This window comes from Chenopodium quinoa, unplaced genomic scaffold (genome assembly GCF_001683475.1).
Source record: "Chenopodium quinoa cultivar QQ74 unplaced genomic scaffold, ASM168347v1, whole genome shotgun sequence".
In the NCBI taxonomy this organism is placed as follows: Eukaryota; Viridiplantae; Streptophyta; class Magnoliopsida; order Caryophyllales; family Amaranthaceae; genus Chenopodium; species Chenopodium quinoa.
Genome location: NW_018742815.1, coordinates 4,111,924 through 4,127,201, shown reverse-complemented (window position 1 = coordinate 4,127,201; position 15,278 = coordinate 4,111,924). Strand labels below are relative to the sequence as shown.

The 15,278-nt window shown below is 27.7% G+C and overlaps 1 protein-coding gene across 1 annotated transcript; it reads left to right on the top strand.

Annotated features, from left to right (window-relative positions):
* The first annotated feature begins 8,704 nt into the window (after positions 1-8,704).
* On the top strand, positions 8,705-14,721 carry LOC110725805 (glycolipid transfer protein 3-like). The gene is made up of 6 exons (XM_021905274.1): positions 8,705-8,972; positions 10,308-10,363; positions 12,757-12,887; positions 13,570-13,705; positions 13,903-14,046; positions 14,245-14,721. Exons 1-6 carry the CDS (start codon positions 8,720-8,722, stop codon positions 14,278-14,280), a joined length of 756 nt encoding a protein of 251 aa, XP_021760966.1. The 5' UTR covers positions 8,705-8,719; the 3' UTR covers positions 14,281-14,721.
* The last annotated feature ends 557 nt before the right edge of the window (positions 14,722-15,278 follow it).

Sequence of the window (15,278 nt, the reverse complement as noted above, 5' to 3'; positions counted from 1 at the left end):
TATTAAAGAATTAGACATTGTCAATAATAAATGAAATTATTGTATTCTAGAATTTATAAATGAAGTAACGTTCTAAATTAATTATTCAATGTAAAAATTCATAAAGATGTATGTTAGGATTCCATTATAGGTGATCATAAATGATTTGTCTCAATAGTATTATTGGTATTGTCAAAGTTTTTTTTTGTAGATTATCTATTTTTTTTATTGAAAGTATATAATTATTTAAAGAACTACAAATAAGATTAATTAAAATGATTTCAATTGTACTTTAAGTTATCTACAAAAGAAAGTATATGTTAACCTGTTAAAAAAAAATGTTGACCAATTTAAAAAATAATACGGAGTATTGAATTTGAAATAAATTTGATAAATTTAAATATTGAATCGTAGGAAATAATATAATAGTTGAAACAATTACAAAAGGAAATAATTAGATTCTACCAATACATAATAAAAACTTTCCCATAATGGCTAAAATGAAAAAAAGAAAAAAGAAAAATAGTTTTTAGGGGAAAATTTTGCACCATGATGTGTTGTTCCTAGTGTCTTTCTGATGTCTGTTTTAGTATTATACTAGCATAGTGCCCGTGCGATGCACGATTTTATAAATCAAATTATTAAACCCGTAGGAAAAATAAAAATAAAAACAAAGGTAATTCATTTACTATTAAAGGACTTGTACTAATGGTCAATAAAAAAAAATTAAAGGAACGTTATTTGAATAGTATTTTATGTTATTTGAATTTCTTTTAATTTTTTATAATGTTATTTTATTAATTGAAAAATAATTGAATAATACTTCACATAGTTCTATAAGAAGTGGACTAATTTATTTATATCTCCCATTGAGAAAAAACTAAAATTTTCTTATCATACTATCAAGCATCAGTAGCTACAATCAATCTAATATATACATGTTTTATTTACCCGTCGCACTCTTTAGATCTATAGACACAATAATAACCTTATATTTGACCTACCAGAATTTATATTTTTCTAAGTTAAGCACTGTGCCAAAAACTATATATTATATAATAGTCATATGTATAACCAGCAACTGATTAAATATAGTATACGACACAAATACTTCGTATATAGGTATGGATACTGATAATTTTATATAAATAAAGTATACAGAGTATATATTACTAAGATTTATCCCTACCTTAATTATAAAAAGGTTAACAAAACTCTTATAATAGTGCATGGACATTTATATATCTAAAAATGTTCTTTTTACATATATTTTCCCCCATTATGGACATTTATATATCTAAAAATGTTCTTTTTACATATATTTTCCCCCATTTAATTTTAAATGCCTTAAAATTGTCTATTGAATTCACTAAATTGATTTAAAAGGTTATATTTATTTCAATATTTAAAGCCATTTACTATTTTCATTTCCTTTTGTTTTAATTTTTCTATTTAGAATTTATTAGACTATTAAGTTTCAAGATCGAAGTCAATATCTTTTTACCATACAATCACTAAATCAAAATCGCTCAACTAAAGTTTTGGACATTGCATAGCTACACAACATCCAACACATTTAATGATTACATGCAAATAATTTTAATAAAACTAAGCATTCGATATAAGTTATTAAACAATTTAACTATATAAACATTATGATAGGTTTATATCTTTCATATTAACAAAAATTTACAAATGTTATTATTATATTTTGAAAAAAAAATTAGACTTTGGAGTTTTGTATAAGATAGATAAAGGATAAGTCAATTCCCGTCATATATGCATTGAGTTTTGGGTGTTCTATCCCGTTCACCCTTTGGGCTAATCCAGATTTGAGGATCAATTCTAGGTTATTAGGTTCCACTCCCCTTCCGATTGTTGTTGTAGGGGAGCACATACATTTTGATAGGTTTATATCTTTCATATTAACAAAAATTTACAAATGTTATTATTATATTTTGAAAAAAAAAATTAGACTTTAGAGTTTTATATAAGATAGATAAAGGATAAGTTAATTCCCGTCATATATGCATTGAGTTTTGGGTGTTCTATCCGGTTCACCCTTTGGGCTAATCCAGATTTGAGGATCAAATTAGTTATTAGGTTTTACTCCCCTTCCGATTGTTGTTGCAGGGGAACACATAGGTCCTCCCTACCAAGTGTAGTCTCAATCACCAGTACTACACCAACAACCAATTGGTGTAGTGGTGATTGGGACTACACTTGGTATGGAGGACACGTGTTATAAAATATTATATTATAAACATATAATTTTTTATATTATAAAAAATATTATATTATATACACATACTATTATATTTAAAAGTATTATTATGTATAAAACAACATAAATTATTGCACATGATTGTTGTATATCTAGTATAGTACATGAGCAATGCACGATTTTTAAATCAAAATGTTAGTTTTTTTAAAAAAAATTCATAAGTAATAGCATTGTTAATACGAATATTACAATTTAAAACATGAGTAATAGTTATAATACATTTTATATCTATCCCTTTCTTCTTGTTTAGATTGGTTATAGGTTCAGTTTTTTTTTTTTTTTTTGCAAGAAAAATAAAAGGTCATTGTAAAAGACATTGTATAGAAAATGAAAGGCCGATTAAAATTAAATTTATGTTCAAGATTATGTTTTTTTTTTCCAAGACAACATTTCGGCTCAGCATTCAGTATTTGTCAAGGAGTACAACAAACGATAAAAGTAATTTTTACACTATTTTATATCTTTATCAAAAACTTTTGTTCATCCGATTACTTGAATTGAATTTAGGATAACTTGTAGACTATTTTGGTTAATTTTATCAGTAAAGCATAAATAACTTTCATTCATTACAGGGTAGCTTTTATAATAGGTGCACAATATTTTATTGTACATCGGATTTTTTTTTAAAATGTTTGTATTGATTTCATAATTGACGTCAAGCTAAATATTATCGATTTTATTTAATTTTCATAAAAAAAAAAACAATATTAGCCTTTCAAAATACGAAATATTTGTTTCCTTAATTATGTCACTTTAATCATATTGCTTCAAATTAGTTATTATTCTTTAACTTAACTATAAATAAAGATTGGAAAGATTTTATGGATTATTTGTAGTATTGGAAAGTATATATTTATTATAAAAAATTAAATCAATATTTGTGTTAGGAAATCATGAAAATCTTATGCATGTATAGAAACTTGCTTTTATTGTTTGAAATTTAACAAAAATAACTCTGCTTGAATATGTAAACAGTAATTATATAGATACATTTTATACATAAGATAAGCCAATGAGAGAGTGACATTTGTCATCCTCACATTGAGGCGCTTATCTTTTAGTATAATATATTGATTATTGATAATTGATTAATTTAGGATTGTATTACAAAATTACGCATTATTGATTGGTATAGTTTTATTTTAGAAGCTAGAAACACAATGTAATAATTTATGTTCGATTTAAGTTAATATATCTACTTATGACTCCTTTTGCAAAGTCATAAAAAAAATATGTTTCCTATACCATTTTCCTTTATTTCTTCTAACATAAAAATAAAAAATAAAAAAGAAATGTTTTCTCTACTTTCCTAGAATACCAAACTGGCTAATTAAGCCATAGCTCAACAAAATATTAACAATAAATCAATAATTTCATTCAACACCAATAGAGATCAATCCAATAATAAAACCAATCAATTATGATCACCAAATAATTTAAAAAATAATCATGATGGCCAACTACATTAACACGCTCTAATTTAACCTCTTTCTACATTGGTTTTATTAATGTACTGAAATTAGTGCTTATCCATAGATTTAATTGAAGAAAACTGACTTTAACAGTACAGTTTTGGTTGACAGAACTGTGTGTCCTAAGGCTAAATGTGTCTCTAATTATGAGACAATTTAATTAATAGTATAATATAATTAATTATTAAACACAAAAGGTTAATGGAAGAATAATAATTGTTTATACTAATTGCAAATAACTCAGTTGCTTCTCCTTTATTTAAATTCTTAATTAGATCTAAAAAAGATTTGATCAGATAATTGGTCTACCATCTTTTTGCAAGTAAGTTTACAGAAACATTGTATCGACAGTACAAGTACATCTTATCTATGTAGTACAACGTATAATCTTACCTCTTAATTTCCAACAACTTCATCATGTTGTCTATATTTCAAACAATAAAGGGGAAAAGAACAAGCTTAAATACAAAAACAAAAACAAAATTTGGATAATTAATTAGGTTCGGCTTGATTCCACTTATCTTAATTATTTGTACATAACATGTGAACTTATACGTGGGATTTAAAACGTAGGTAGTATTAATATTACTCGAACTTTATATTACCTTTTTTTTTTTAGTTGATACGTTTTTGACTTTATCACTATTTCACACAATCTCCTTCCTCTTTGATCGTGTTTTGTGGTTTATACATAATGAAAAATATAGTTATGTGGGATTTTGTTAGATTCGTCATGATATATATTTTCAGACTTTCAAATTTTCATAATTTTTACTTATCGGTAATCAAAGATATGAATGGTTGAAGTTGTGAATTGACAAACGTGACTAAAAAAAGTGTCAACTAAAAAGAAACGTGGAAAGTATATTTTTAATTAAACATTAGAGAGGATTTTCTAAATTCAAAGAGAAAACATAGTCATATAAGGTATTGTTTAATTTGTCTCACTCAATACTTGATTAATATTCTTTTTTCAAAAAAATAATTACTAGTGAGTACTGAGTAGCTCAAGCGTTGTCCCAGGTTACTACTTTTTTCGTTGTGCAACTGTTAATTTTAAGAGCAATAATTGTTTGTATGTAGTATGTATCTTCAATACTTATGTAGTATTATATTAGTTTGTGTCAAGGTTAGAACAAGATTGACAATTAGCTTAGATGGTGAAACAATAAATTTTTTTTTCTAAGAGGTCAAGTATTGATCTTTTTCATCTATGGAGGAATACTTGAGTGGATGATGTGGCATAATTAATGAGGAGTTGAGTAACGTGGCATGGCGTAATGAGAGGGTTTGGTGGTGTATAGATTAGTTCTAAGGAACGTCTTTTAATAGATTAGTAAGGAGTACGGAGTATAAATTACTAAAATAAAATAAAAGATATTTACGACTAATAATTTGTATCAATAAACGTAAATAGGAACAACAAATAGAAGAGGAATCATCTAAAATATGCTTGTGAAATTGTCATTTGAAAAAACAATCCTTGTTTTGTTTGAAATTGTGTGAAATAACTTATTGATTGGAGTTTTTTATGTTTAAATACTCCTTATGTTTTTATATTATTATCTTACTACGTATTTGCTTATAGCAAATTTTTTAATGTAATATTGTATTCGTTATAAAAAGCGAATTTAATAGTTAAAAAAGTTAAATAAAAGCATTTTCTTAATTATATTTGGTTTTTAGCAATGAATGATTGAATGAATGTGCTTTGATTTGCTGATAAGAGGATGAATTCATCGCCCAAATAATGGAAGTCAACTTCGGCTCATAAGCCGATATCTGCCACATAAACAAAATGCTCTATCCTTTTCCTTCATTTTCATACTCCTTCCATTTCTAAAATTTATTATATTTTGATCTTTTAATATTTGTGAGGTAATTAATGTCTAAAGTCTAAACATACTGAAATTTTAGAAACAAATGAAATAGTAGTAGTACTGTAGATCCTTGTCATTTTTCAAAGTGGAAAATTGAATATTATTGACCTGTCAATTCAGGTCAACGGGTTGGGTTTGAGACAAATTTCGGGGTTGTTTGGGTCGTTTGGTTCGAGTGGTTGGGTTATTACAAATTATAATAAATGGATCAAATCGGGTCTATTTCGAGTCATTTGGGTCGGGTTTGGGTTCTCTCTCAGTAAAAAAAAGGGGGGTTGAAATCGGGTCGGGTTAAAAATTGACATGTCTAACTATTACGTATGGAGTAAAGATAAAAAGAACTACATAAGTAATAATTGTGTGATATATATTTTTAGAAATAGGCACAGCATTTTGGGACACCAAAAAAGAAATAGAGGCTTGTAATTAAGGGACGGATCGGAAGGAGTAATTAAAAACCAAACTAATGAAATAAATTACACATCTCACATTATATTTTTGTTTAACTAATGGACATTATTAAGAGTTGTAAATATTCAATTAGGTTGATCTCAACCCCTCCAAATGAGGCTAGCTAGATACCTACCATACTATTTTCACAAAGTATCATGTACTTCCTATAATTGTTGTTAAAATTAAAAAATCATTTATTTACACAGTATAAAATCAATTGAATATGTTTTCAGATCTTTCCTATATATAGGAAGTGGGGATGAACCTAAGCTAGTAACAAATGGAGCTAGCTAGTAAGGCTACCTACGCTTCCCTCAACGAGTAAAAATCGTGCAAAATGAAGGCCTGTTGACTTAGGTCAAGTCTTTTACTTACCCAAATGGAAGCATCATAGCATATGAGATTATTATGAGCTACAAGATTCACATAACCCCTAGTTAGCTTTAGGGCCTGTTCTCATTGACTGAACTGAACTAAAATGAAATGAAATGAATATTTTATAAGAGAAGGAGATTAGAAGTTGAACTGAACTGAGCTGAACTGAACTGAACTGAACTGAATTTCAACGTATGAGAACAGGCCTAGTATTATAATTTTGTAGGGTTGATTACGCTAATACAACACGATCATATATTAATAAAATATTTGGTTATAACATCATTGATGGAGTATATAGGTTTTGATTGAGTTGATCCGTTAACAAACACCAATATTATACATAAGGAGGTACATGTACTGATGATGTACACAACATCACAAATTATTGCTACAGAATGAACCCTTGATCGAAGTTTTTGTTGTTGTATCCACAATTGTTTGTGTTGTGTGCTATGCATAGTTGGTGATGTTATGGTCCTTTTTTTTTGGGCAATTGTTTGTCTTTTAATTTTATAGAGTTATTGAGGTTTGTATTTTACATTTTAATCAGTAGAGATGTGAAACATAATACTACCTCTGTTAAAAATTAGTTGTAACTTTGGAGTATTATTTATAAGACATAAAATATTCTAAAGTTGCAACTAATATTTAACGAAGGTAATAAAAAAAACACTAGTGAGAGTTTAACTTATTATTAACATTCATTTTGATACAAATCTAACAATTGTAGGTTAATTTTGTATCAATCCAATTTTTATTTTACTTTTATTTTTATATACTTTTTTTTTTAATTTGTATAAAGCTCAAATTTGACATTTAAAAATGAAATTATTACAAATGAAATTAAACGGAAAAGGACAGTACACATTGCTTTGTTTGATTATAATTAAAGTCCCTAAGGAGGCAGTCATGCAAGAAACACTAAACAAATTGATTGAATAAAATTATTAAATCATAAGTCTCTTTTTATGTTAGGTCAAAACTAAGGTCCCTATCAACGATCTATTACCATTATTATAGAATTTCGTTTTCCTGGAAAGAGCTATGTTTAAAGATTTAAAATCAATCAAAGATACCCTCCAACTTAATCCTTAATTAAAAGAGAAAAAAAAACTGGAATAATACAGATTAACGGTACAGGTTAATGATAAATGACGGTAATAATAATGAGTTTTGGTCAAGTATAATGATAAAACTAAATTATATTTCTAACTTCATGCAATACTTGCAACTTTTCAAGATCGAACGATGGAATTGCATGTATGACTAAGAGCATTAAAGTGAGACTACTATATTATCTAATAATAAAATTTGGGGTTTTTTTTGTCATAAACTACCTAATACATTCTAAAAGTTGTGAGAAACTACCTAATAAAAAAAATGTTGTAAGAAACTACCTTATAAAAGGTAAAATGTTGTAATGTACTATCTTTGACCGAATTTCCACCGTTAATCTAATTTAAAGGCGTTGACCTAGCTCAAACACCCCAGAAACCACCACAAAGGTTGCTTTTTAAGGCGGTAAGGTTTTTGGGGGTGGTTAAAAGATGTTCCGACTAGGTGAGGGTAGTTTAATTTCGTGATTAGGGATGTTGATTTTTGGGGTTAGAGGTGGTGGTTTTAGGATTGGAGGGTAGTTTCGGCTTGGTGAAGGCAATTTCAAATAGGTTGTGTTTGTTTTGGGGTGAAAGCGGTGGTTTGGGGGTGTTTTGAGGTGGGTCAATGGTGGATTTCCGGCAGAGGTAGTACTTTACAACAATTAACATTTTACCTATTATTAGGTAGTTTTTTACAATATTTTTTTTATTAGATAGTTTCTTACAAATCTTATCTTTATTAGATAGTTTTTGACAAAAAGTCCTAAAATTTGATACAAACCTACAATAATTTAAAACGAACATGATGTAAATTAAGTCGTTGTATGTATCATCACTATGGTAAAAATAAAAACTCCATAAATTATATAGCTCATTGATATGAGCAACTAGGGACAGTTGTAAATAGAATCTCTACAAATAAAAATCTTGCTTAGCTTTATGTAATGCCCCCCAAGAAAAAACAAATAAAAGTCAAGTAGTGATTTGAAGTCACAAATTGTTTACATATAGTTCAAAATATATTAATTCATATAGATGCATTGTACTTCAAGATAAAATATAATTAGATGTAGTATCTTCTGTAACTTAATTATAATATACTTTTATTATGTGATGATTAGGGTTACTATTGAAGACTATAAATATAGACACAAAAAGAGAAGACTTTTCATAAGAATGAGAAAGATTATCAGTTCAAAAGATATGAAAAGAAAGAGAGAAATTATGGCAAAAGAAACTGAGATTAAGTCTTTTATTCAAGAGCTTTCTTTGCTCACAAAAATTATCAACAATGATAATAACATTGATTGTTCGAACTCTTCATCTGTTGATCATGCTGCTGTTTCCGAAGAACAACAACGTCGTGTTATTTCCTACATACCCACGAGCTCGTTTCTATCTCTTTGTACCTTAATCGTTCAAGTTCTAGGTAACCTCTCTCGCTTTTCTCTTTTATATCGTTTTCAGTCTTTAGATAAATCACTCTGTACCCACGCACTATCTAGAACCTACCAGACTCTCGACTAATCCAAGTTTTTAAGTCGGGTTGATGATGTACTAGTAGTTGTTTGTGTGATACTTTTTTAAACAAAATTTAGAAAACGTATTATTGAACATAATCTTTTCGTGATTTGTTATTGAACATTTTGTTGATCATTATTACATGAATCATGCAAGTAGTAATTGTCGTTTTGCATTAATACTTAATTATTGACTAATTGTTTCCAATTTGGTATCGATCCAGATATTCTTAGGATTTTTTCTTTATTTGGATAGATCTGAAATTTCCATTATAGTGTCCATCAATAAGTTCTTTTAAGCATTGATATATGATTGACCAAATATTTGTAGAATGTCAATGATTTTTTGTTGGAAAATAATTTTGTTTTAATTAATATTAAAAAAGTTGAATTGACAAAGTTTTGTGGGGGATGGTGTGCAATAATTTATGGTTAGATTGGATGACATTTTTCATGTTTTAGAGTGATTTATTCATATTTATTAGGTGGGAATTTTTTTTTTCAAAGTATTATCTTACAATTAATTACTGTGACATTAAATCAACTAAACCTAACAAAATAGGATTTTTTTTTTTTTTTTTTTTTTTGGGTTCATCAAAATTACGGGTATCAATTTCTGTAGTCTAACAATTTATGCTCTTAAATTATTCATCAACTTAATTTGTTAGTGTTATCTAAGGATATTGTACATATAATTACTTACAACGAATATACAAGCCAACCATGTTGAGAAAGAAATAAATCGAAAAAATAGGACATTAATAAAGGATAATCTTTCTTTTTAATACTAAAATAGTTTGTAATATAGGGAAAATTGCTTCATTCAAGTCTTTCTTATGCTAAATGTCGTATGTTTAATGTTTTATGTAATTATGTGTAGTTTTGAACGTATCATATATTAGTAAGGAGTATAGTTTATCATGTTATATAACATTTGTGGGTATTTACCAAGAAAATATTACATCACATTGGTTTTTCATGCATATTGTACGTATTGCTTCCATTTTATGTAAATTTTTACAATTTTTCTTTGATAAATAAATATCTACAATCATATGGAAGCACTTGTATTACGTTTATATAGTACATAGTTCCAATCTATCTACGTTTTATTTAAATTTGATTATCATTTTCCGTCATTTATCATTGTGAAAATTAAAAAAGGAAATCAACCGTAGTCTGATATTATTATTATCACACTATATGTGGAGTTAATATTGTTTGTATAATTAATTTCTATGCAGATAAGATAGGGCCGACGATGGTTGTGCTGAAGCAAGACATTTCTAAGAACATTCAGGTAATTAATTACTACTCCATTATTAGCTAAAATAATTTTCTTTGTTTAATTAAATAAAGTTGTATATCTCGTGGACTGTTCTTCTAAAGTTCATACAATCAAGATAAGACCCAAGAACAATAGAATTAAATTTGTAAGTAAAATTTCCTTATTATAGATTCATAGTAATCCTAGTTCATCCCCAAATCTTAAATTCTTCACAAATTCTTGTACCATTTATTTATGCATTACCATTTGATTGATAGTGTTGGGATGTAGGCGTAATACAAGGGACATTGAAAAAAATTTAAAAAAAAAAAAAAAAGGTTTAAAAATGAGATCGATTGTTGTAATTCATTCTCATCATTACGACTTATGATAGGTTACAAAATAGATCGTACATTAAATCTTATAGACTAACCCATGTGAAATAAAATTGAAGTTAAAATTAGAGATCACAGTGTAAGAGTCGCTAATTAATCTCGTCTAATTCGGGATCAATGGATCATGATAATCCTCAAAGTAAGGGAAATGATTTTGACACACCAAAATTGATTTTAACACTCCTCTAAGTGAGAACACAGTTTTCTATACTCTACTCATACAAGGATGTGCCAAAATTAATTTCCTCAAGGTGACCGATAAGATCCTATAAGCTACACCGTAACAAAGACATGCTCCCGCAGTTGGAGCATATATCCTCATGTGCATCAGTGCATGGAATGGATGATGTGATAAATGCCCAAGATACTAGGAAACCAGTTTACACATGTCAACATGTGAATGACTTAATACTGTCGCCTAGACACAAGCTTAAATCATATACTAATTGTGTTATAAGGCCTATAACATATCAATATTACTAGAACCAATACTCATATGCTACAAAACAAGTATCACTATTCATTTTTTTACATAAAAATCTACAGTAATTTAGTCATTGGATACCTATTATGCATAAAATAGATACGTACTTTGTTATATGAAATAATATACTAGTAATTTTTAATTCAAAAAAAAAATTAAATAACATAGTAATTTTTTACGTTTTTATCTACTTGTATATATCATGTATAAACCATAATTACACATTATTTTAAGGAAAATAATATAGATAAAATAATTTTTAAAAATATTGGTGATGATGTGATAAGTTTGTCTTCTTATCTGTGTTCAATTAGGGGTCTGTTGTTTTCATTGACTAAAATCAGCTGAACTGAATTGAACTGAACTGAACTGAACTGAGTTGAGCTGAACTGAAATAAATATTTTAAAAGAGAAGGAAATTAGGAGTTGAACTGAACTGAACTGAATTTTCAACGTATTAGAACAGACCCTTATTTCTAATTATTAATTTGTTCATTTACCTTTTTTAATATCTTTCTTAAAGTTTTGCTATTCAAAAAAAATATCTTTCTTAAAGTAGAGTTGATAACAGGCTATAATTCATATAGTACGTAGTAGTACATAAACGATAAGATCAAGGAGACAAAGCATCATCATAACATGTTTAATAATTCTTTGGAATCCGCTAAACTTTTTTGGTCATAGAATTACAAGATAATATAGTTAGTTGGTGAAAATGACTTTATGAAAATATCATATCTTTCATCATTTATAAAATTTGATCATTTGAGTATGGATCAAAATTAACCTAATAAGATTGTAAAACTAGCCGTAGATTCATTATTTCTTTTTCTATTATTTTTGTATTTAAACTTAATATCATATATGAAATTTTTTTGGAGAAGATTTCAATGAGTAAGATTAATCTATATCCCACTTATCTTTGAGGGTTAAGGCATGCGATTAATATTAATCAAAATTATTAATTACTCATCTACAGTAATTTGTTGACTAATACTGTATGACCATGTGAACAAGAGATATATAATTGTCATTAATTATTTATATATCTAGTTTAAGTAACATTTCTAACATGATGAAAAGAAGCTATTTCCTCTCATAATTCTTGGGAATTAGATTTAGACTTTAATGCATGTTTAGATTGGTAAAGAAAATTAAAAGTTACCTGGGCTAGAACCCTAGCTAGTTACGAATCAACTCGACATGTGTTAGCAAGGTAGACCTTTTAGGAGGAGTCGTCCAAATTTTAAATGATAAGATTGCGCAAAATTAGGACTAAGGATTTTGACCTTATATTTTTATCAATATAGGTGCTCTAATATGATAATAGTTTTTGAAGGGAAAAAATTGAATAATTTATATGTTCTTTTCAAACTACATACATGTCTAACAATTACAAACATTTTATTTATATGACGATTAAACATGTTATATACTTATATGTTAGACTTTCTCTAGTATATACTATGTAAGTAGTGATTATTGATTCGTAGTTAATATATTTAAACCATCCTATATATGTCATTCATGATGATCCATGACAACAGAGATTGGAGATGCTTTGTGATTCTGACCCGGCAACATATTCGAATTTGATAGAGATATTAAACAAAGAAGCAGTTGAACGAAATGCCAAAAAGAGTAATAGTTGTAGCAAAGCTTTGCTTTGGCTCACCAGGTATTTTATTACTACTCTATAATCCATATCCCCATTCATCATCATATAAGACATAATATTACACTATATCGTATTTTAAAAACATAAATTTAAGAAAAGAATATTCTGCGTATATTTTCAATCACTGAAACTTTGATTACATCATCATATTTGCCCTTTGTAATAACAGTCTTCTAAAAAGAATATGTTGTCATAATAGTTTGCTAATATATATGAGCGTTACATAAACATGTGTGTTTAAATGCACTAATACCTACCCATTCATCCACACATAGATTATTTAATTAATTATTGTATAATTAAGTATTCTTGAAGATTCCTATTGTTTTGATGGATGACGATCAAACAGTAGAATTCCTTCATTACTTAAACATCACACAGTACAAATCATTTAATTAATAAATACTCCGTAATTTAATTAGTACAAGTTGTTTGATCAATTCATATAATCAAACAAAATATATAGATTTAAGCAATTTTATCTTACATACTTATATCAAATTACAATTATTTGCATTATAATTTGCCCTATTAGTTAATCCTTTCTATTCACACACAATAACATGGTTTTTATATTACTTATTTTTGCTTGAACTTATAGAGATAGCTAATTTATTTTTATATACTACATACAAATTAAAGAAACTAATTAATATCGTAATGATATGATTAATTTAATTAGGTCCTTGGACTTCATGGGCTCACTACTTCAACATATTACAATCGAACCAAGGGAAAATATGGAACAAATTGTTGGAAACTCTTATGAGATGACCTTGAAACCTTGGCATGGATGGATTTCAGCAACTGCTTATAAAGTAATTCCTTCTTTAACTTACTAATAATTATCTAAGGTCTCATCAACGATCTCTTTATTTTGTTACCATTTAGCAAATCTTTTTTTGTTACTCATACGTAGCTTACCAAATAAAAACTACTATTTGCGTTACTTTTTAGTTGCAGCAAAGAAATCTTTTATGTCTCACAAATACATATGATATGGTGGGTGATACAGGTAGCTTTGAAACTTCTACCTGATACAAATACATTTATAAGCCTACTTATGGCCAAAGGTGAAAACTTTGACACTCTTAGAGATGAAATCCAAACTTTAGTTTCATTACTCGTGCCTCTCCTACAACAACTCCATTCCACTCTTGTAAGTTCTCACTCTAATTAATTCTACAAACCTCCTCTATATACATAAAATAATCTTTCGTTCAAAATTTATTATCAAATGTACTGTGTAATTTGATCTACTAATATGACATTTGAGTTCGTGAGGATAAATTAAACATAGTACGATTGTTAGATCATATTCTTAACCTCTTTCTAATTTTATGCATGCTTTATCCAGGACTTATATGGACTAGACAGGCTAAAGTCTACCTAAGGAAATTTATCAATCGATTCGACAAGCAAATTAAAGAAGTAGAATTTACGTACTCATGTACATATTTACCAAAGTTGTTTAGAGATCTTTTCTACATCCTAATATCCTGAGATGTATCTTTCAATTCGTTAGTTGCTAAATTAGAAATAGTGTGTGTTTGAGAGGTTATGTAGGTCGGTACGATTCTACATTTTATTTGTGTAGATCGTACTCCATGTTAGGGAAAATTCAAGTTCTTTTTTTTGGTTTTAAAGTTGTCATTGTTAATGTTTATCTCATATATATACCATTTGTTAATGGGGTTTTTGAATCCTACAATGTGTGGGATTTTTATGTTTGTTTGATGAGATGTATGTCATATGAGACTACGAGTATAAAATCTGTGTGACCATTGTATGTTGTTTCTAGATTGTTGTATATAAAATATATTGTGGTTGTCTATCTTGTCACTTTTCAGGACAAACTTTTAGAGACGGCCAAATTAGTTCTAATGAGTTTCAAACTTTCGGGTCCCAAGTTATTGTGAATGCTTGATCACTTGAAAAACTAATGTTTTATTTTGTCAAATGTCTCTATCCAGATCTAGTTGGGTCAAGTTAGGCCCAAGACCATTGTAAATAATAAATGAAGTTATTGGGCAACAATTCAACAACTTACCCACATAAATTAAATTAGGGCTGATTAGACCACAATTACTAAAAATAGAGTCCGACATTGTTGAGTCTTGAAAATAAATTTGACACCAAACTTGTCCTTGCAAAATTCATAAAAATAATGTCAGATAAGGTATTTTGCGTATCCAATTTTACAATTATCAAATAGTTATTGGTAAAACATTACTCTCTCGTATCAACAACAAAATAGTAAGGACATGTTCTCATACGTTTATTTTCAGTTCAGTTCAGTTCAACTCCTAATTTCTTTCACTAATAAAATATTCATTTCAGTTCAGTCTATGAGAACAGCCGAATTAAACAGGCCCTAAAACAAGTTAATTT

Excerpts from the sequence above, each read along its gene's own strand:
- LOC110725805 (XM_021905274.1), top strand. The coding sequence starts at position 8,720 with ATGAGAAAGATTATCAGTTCAAAAGATATGAAAAGAAAGAGAGAAATT. Across the intron at positions 10,364-12,756 it reads ACATTTCTAAGAACATTCAG|AGATTGGAGATGCTTTGTGA; the intron begins GTAATTAATTAC and ends CCATGACAACAG. Across the intron at positions 13,706-13,902 it reads TTTCAGCAACTGCTTATAAA|GTAGCTTTGAAACTTCTACC; the intron begins GTAATTCCTTCT and ends TGGGTGATACAG.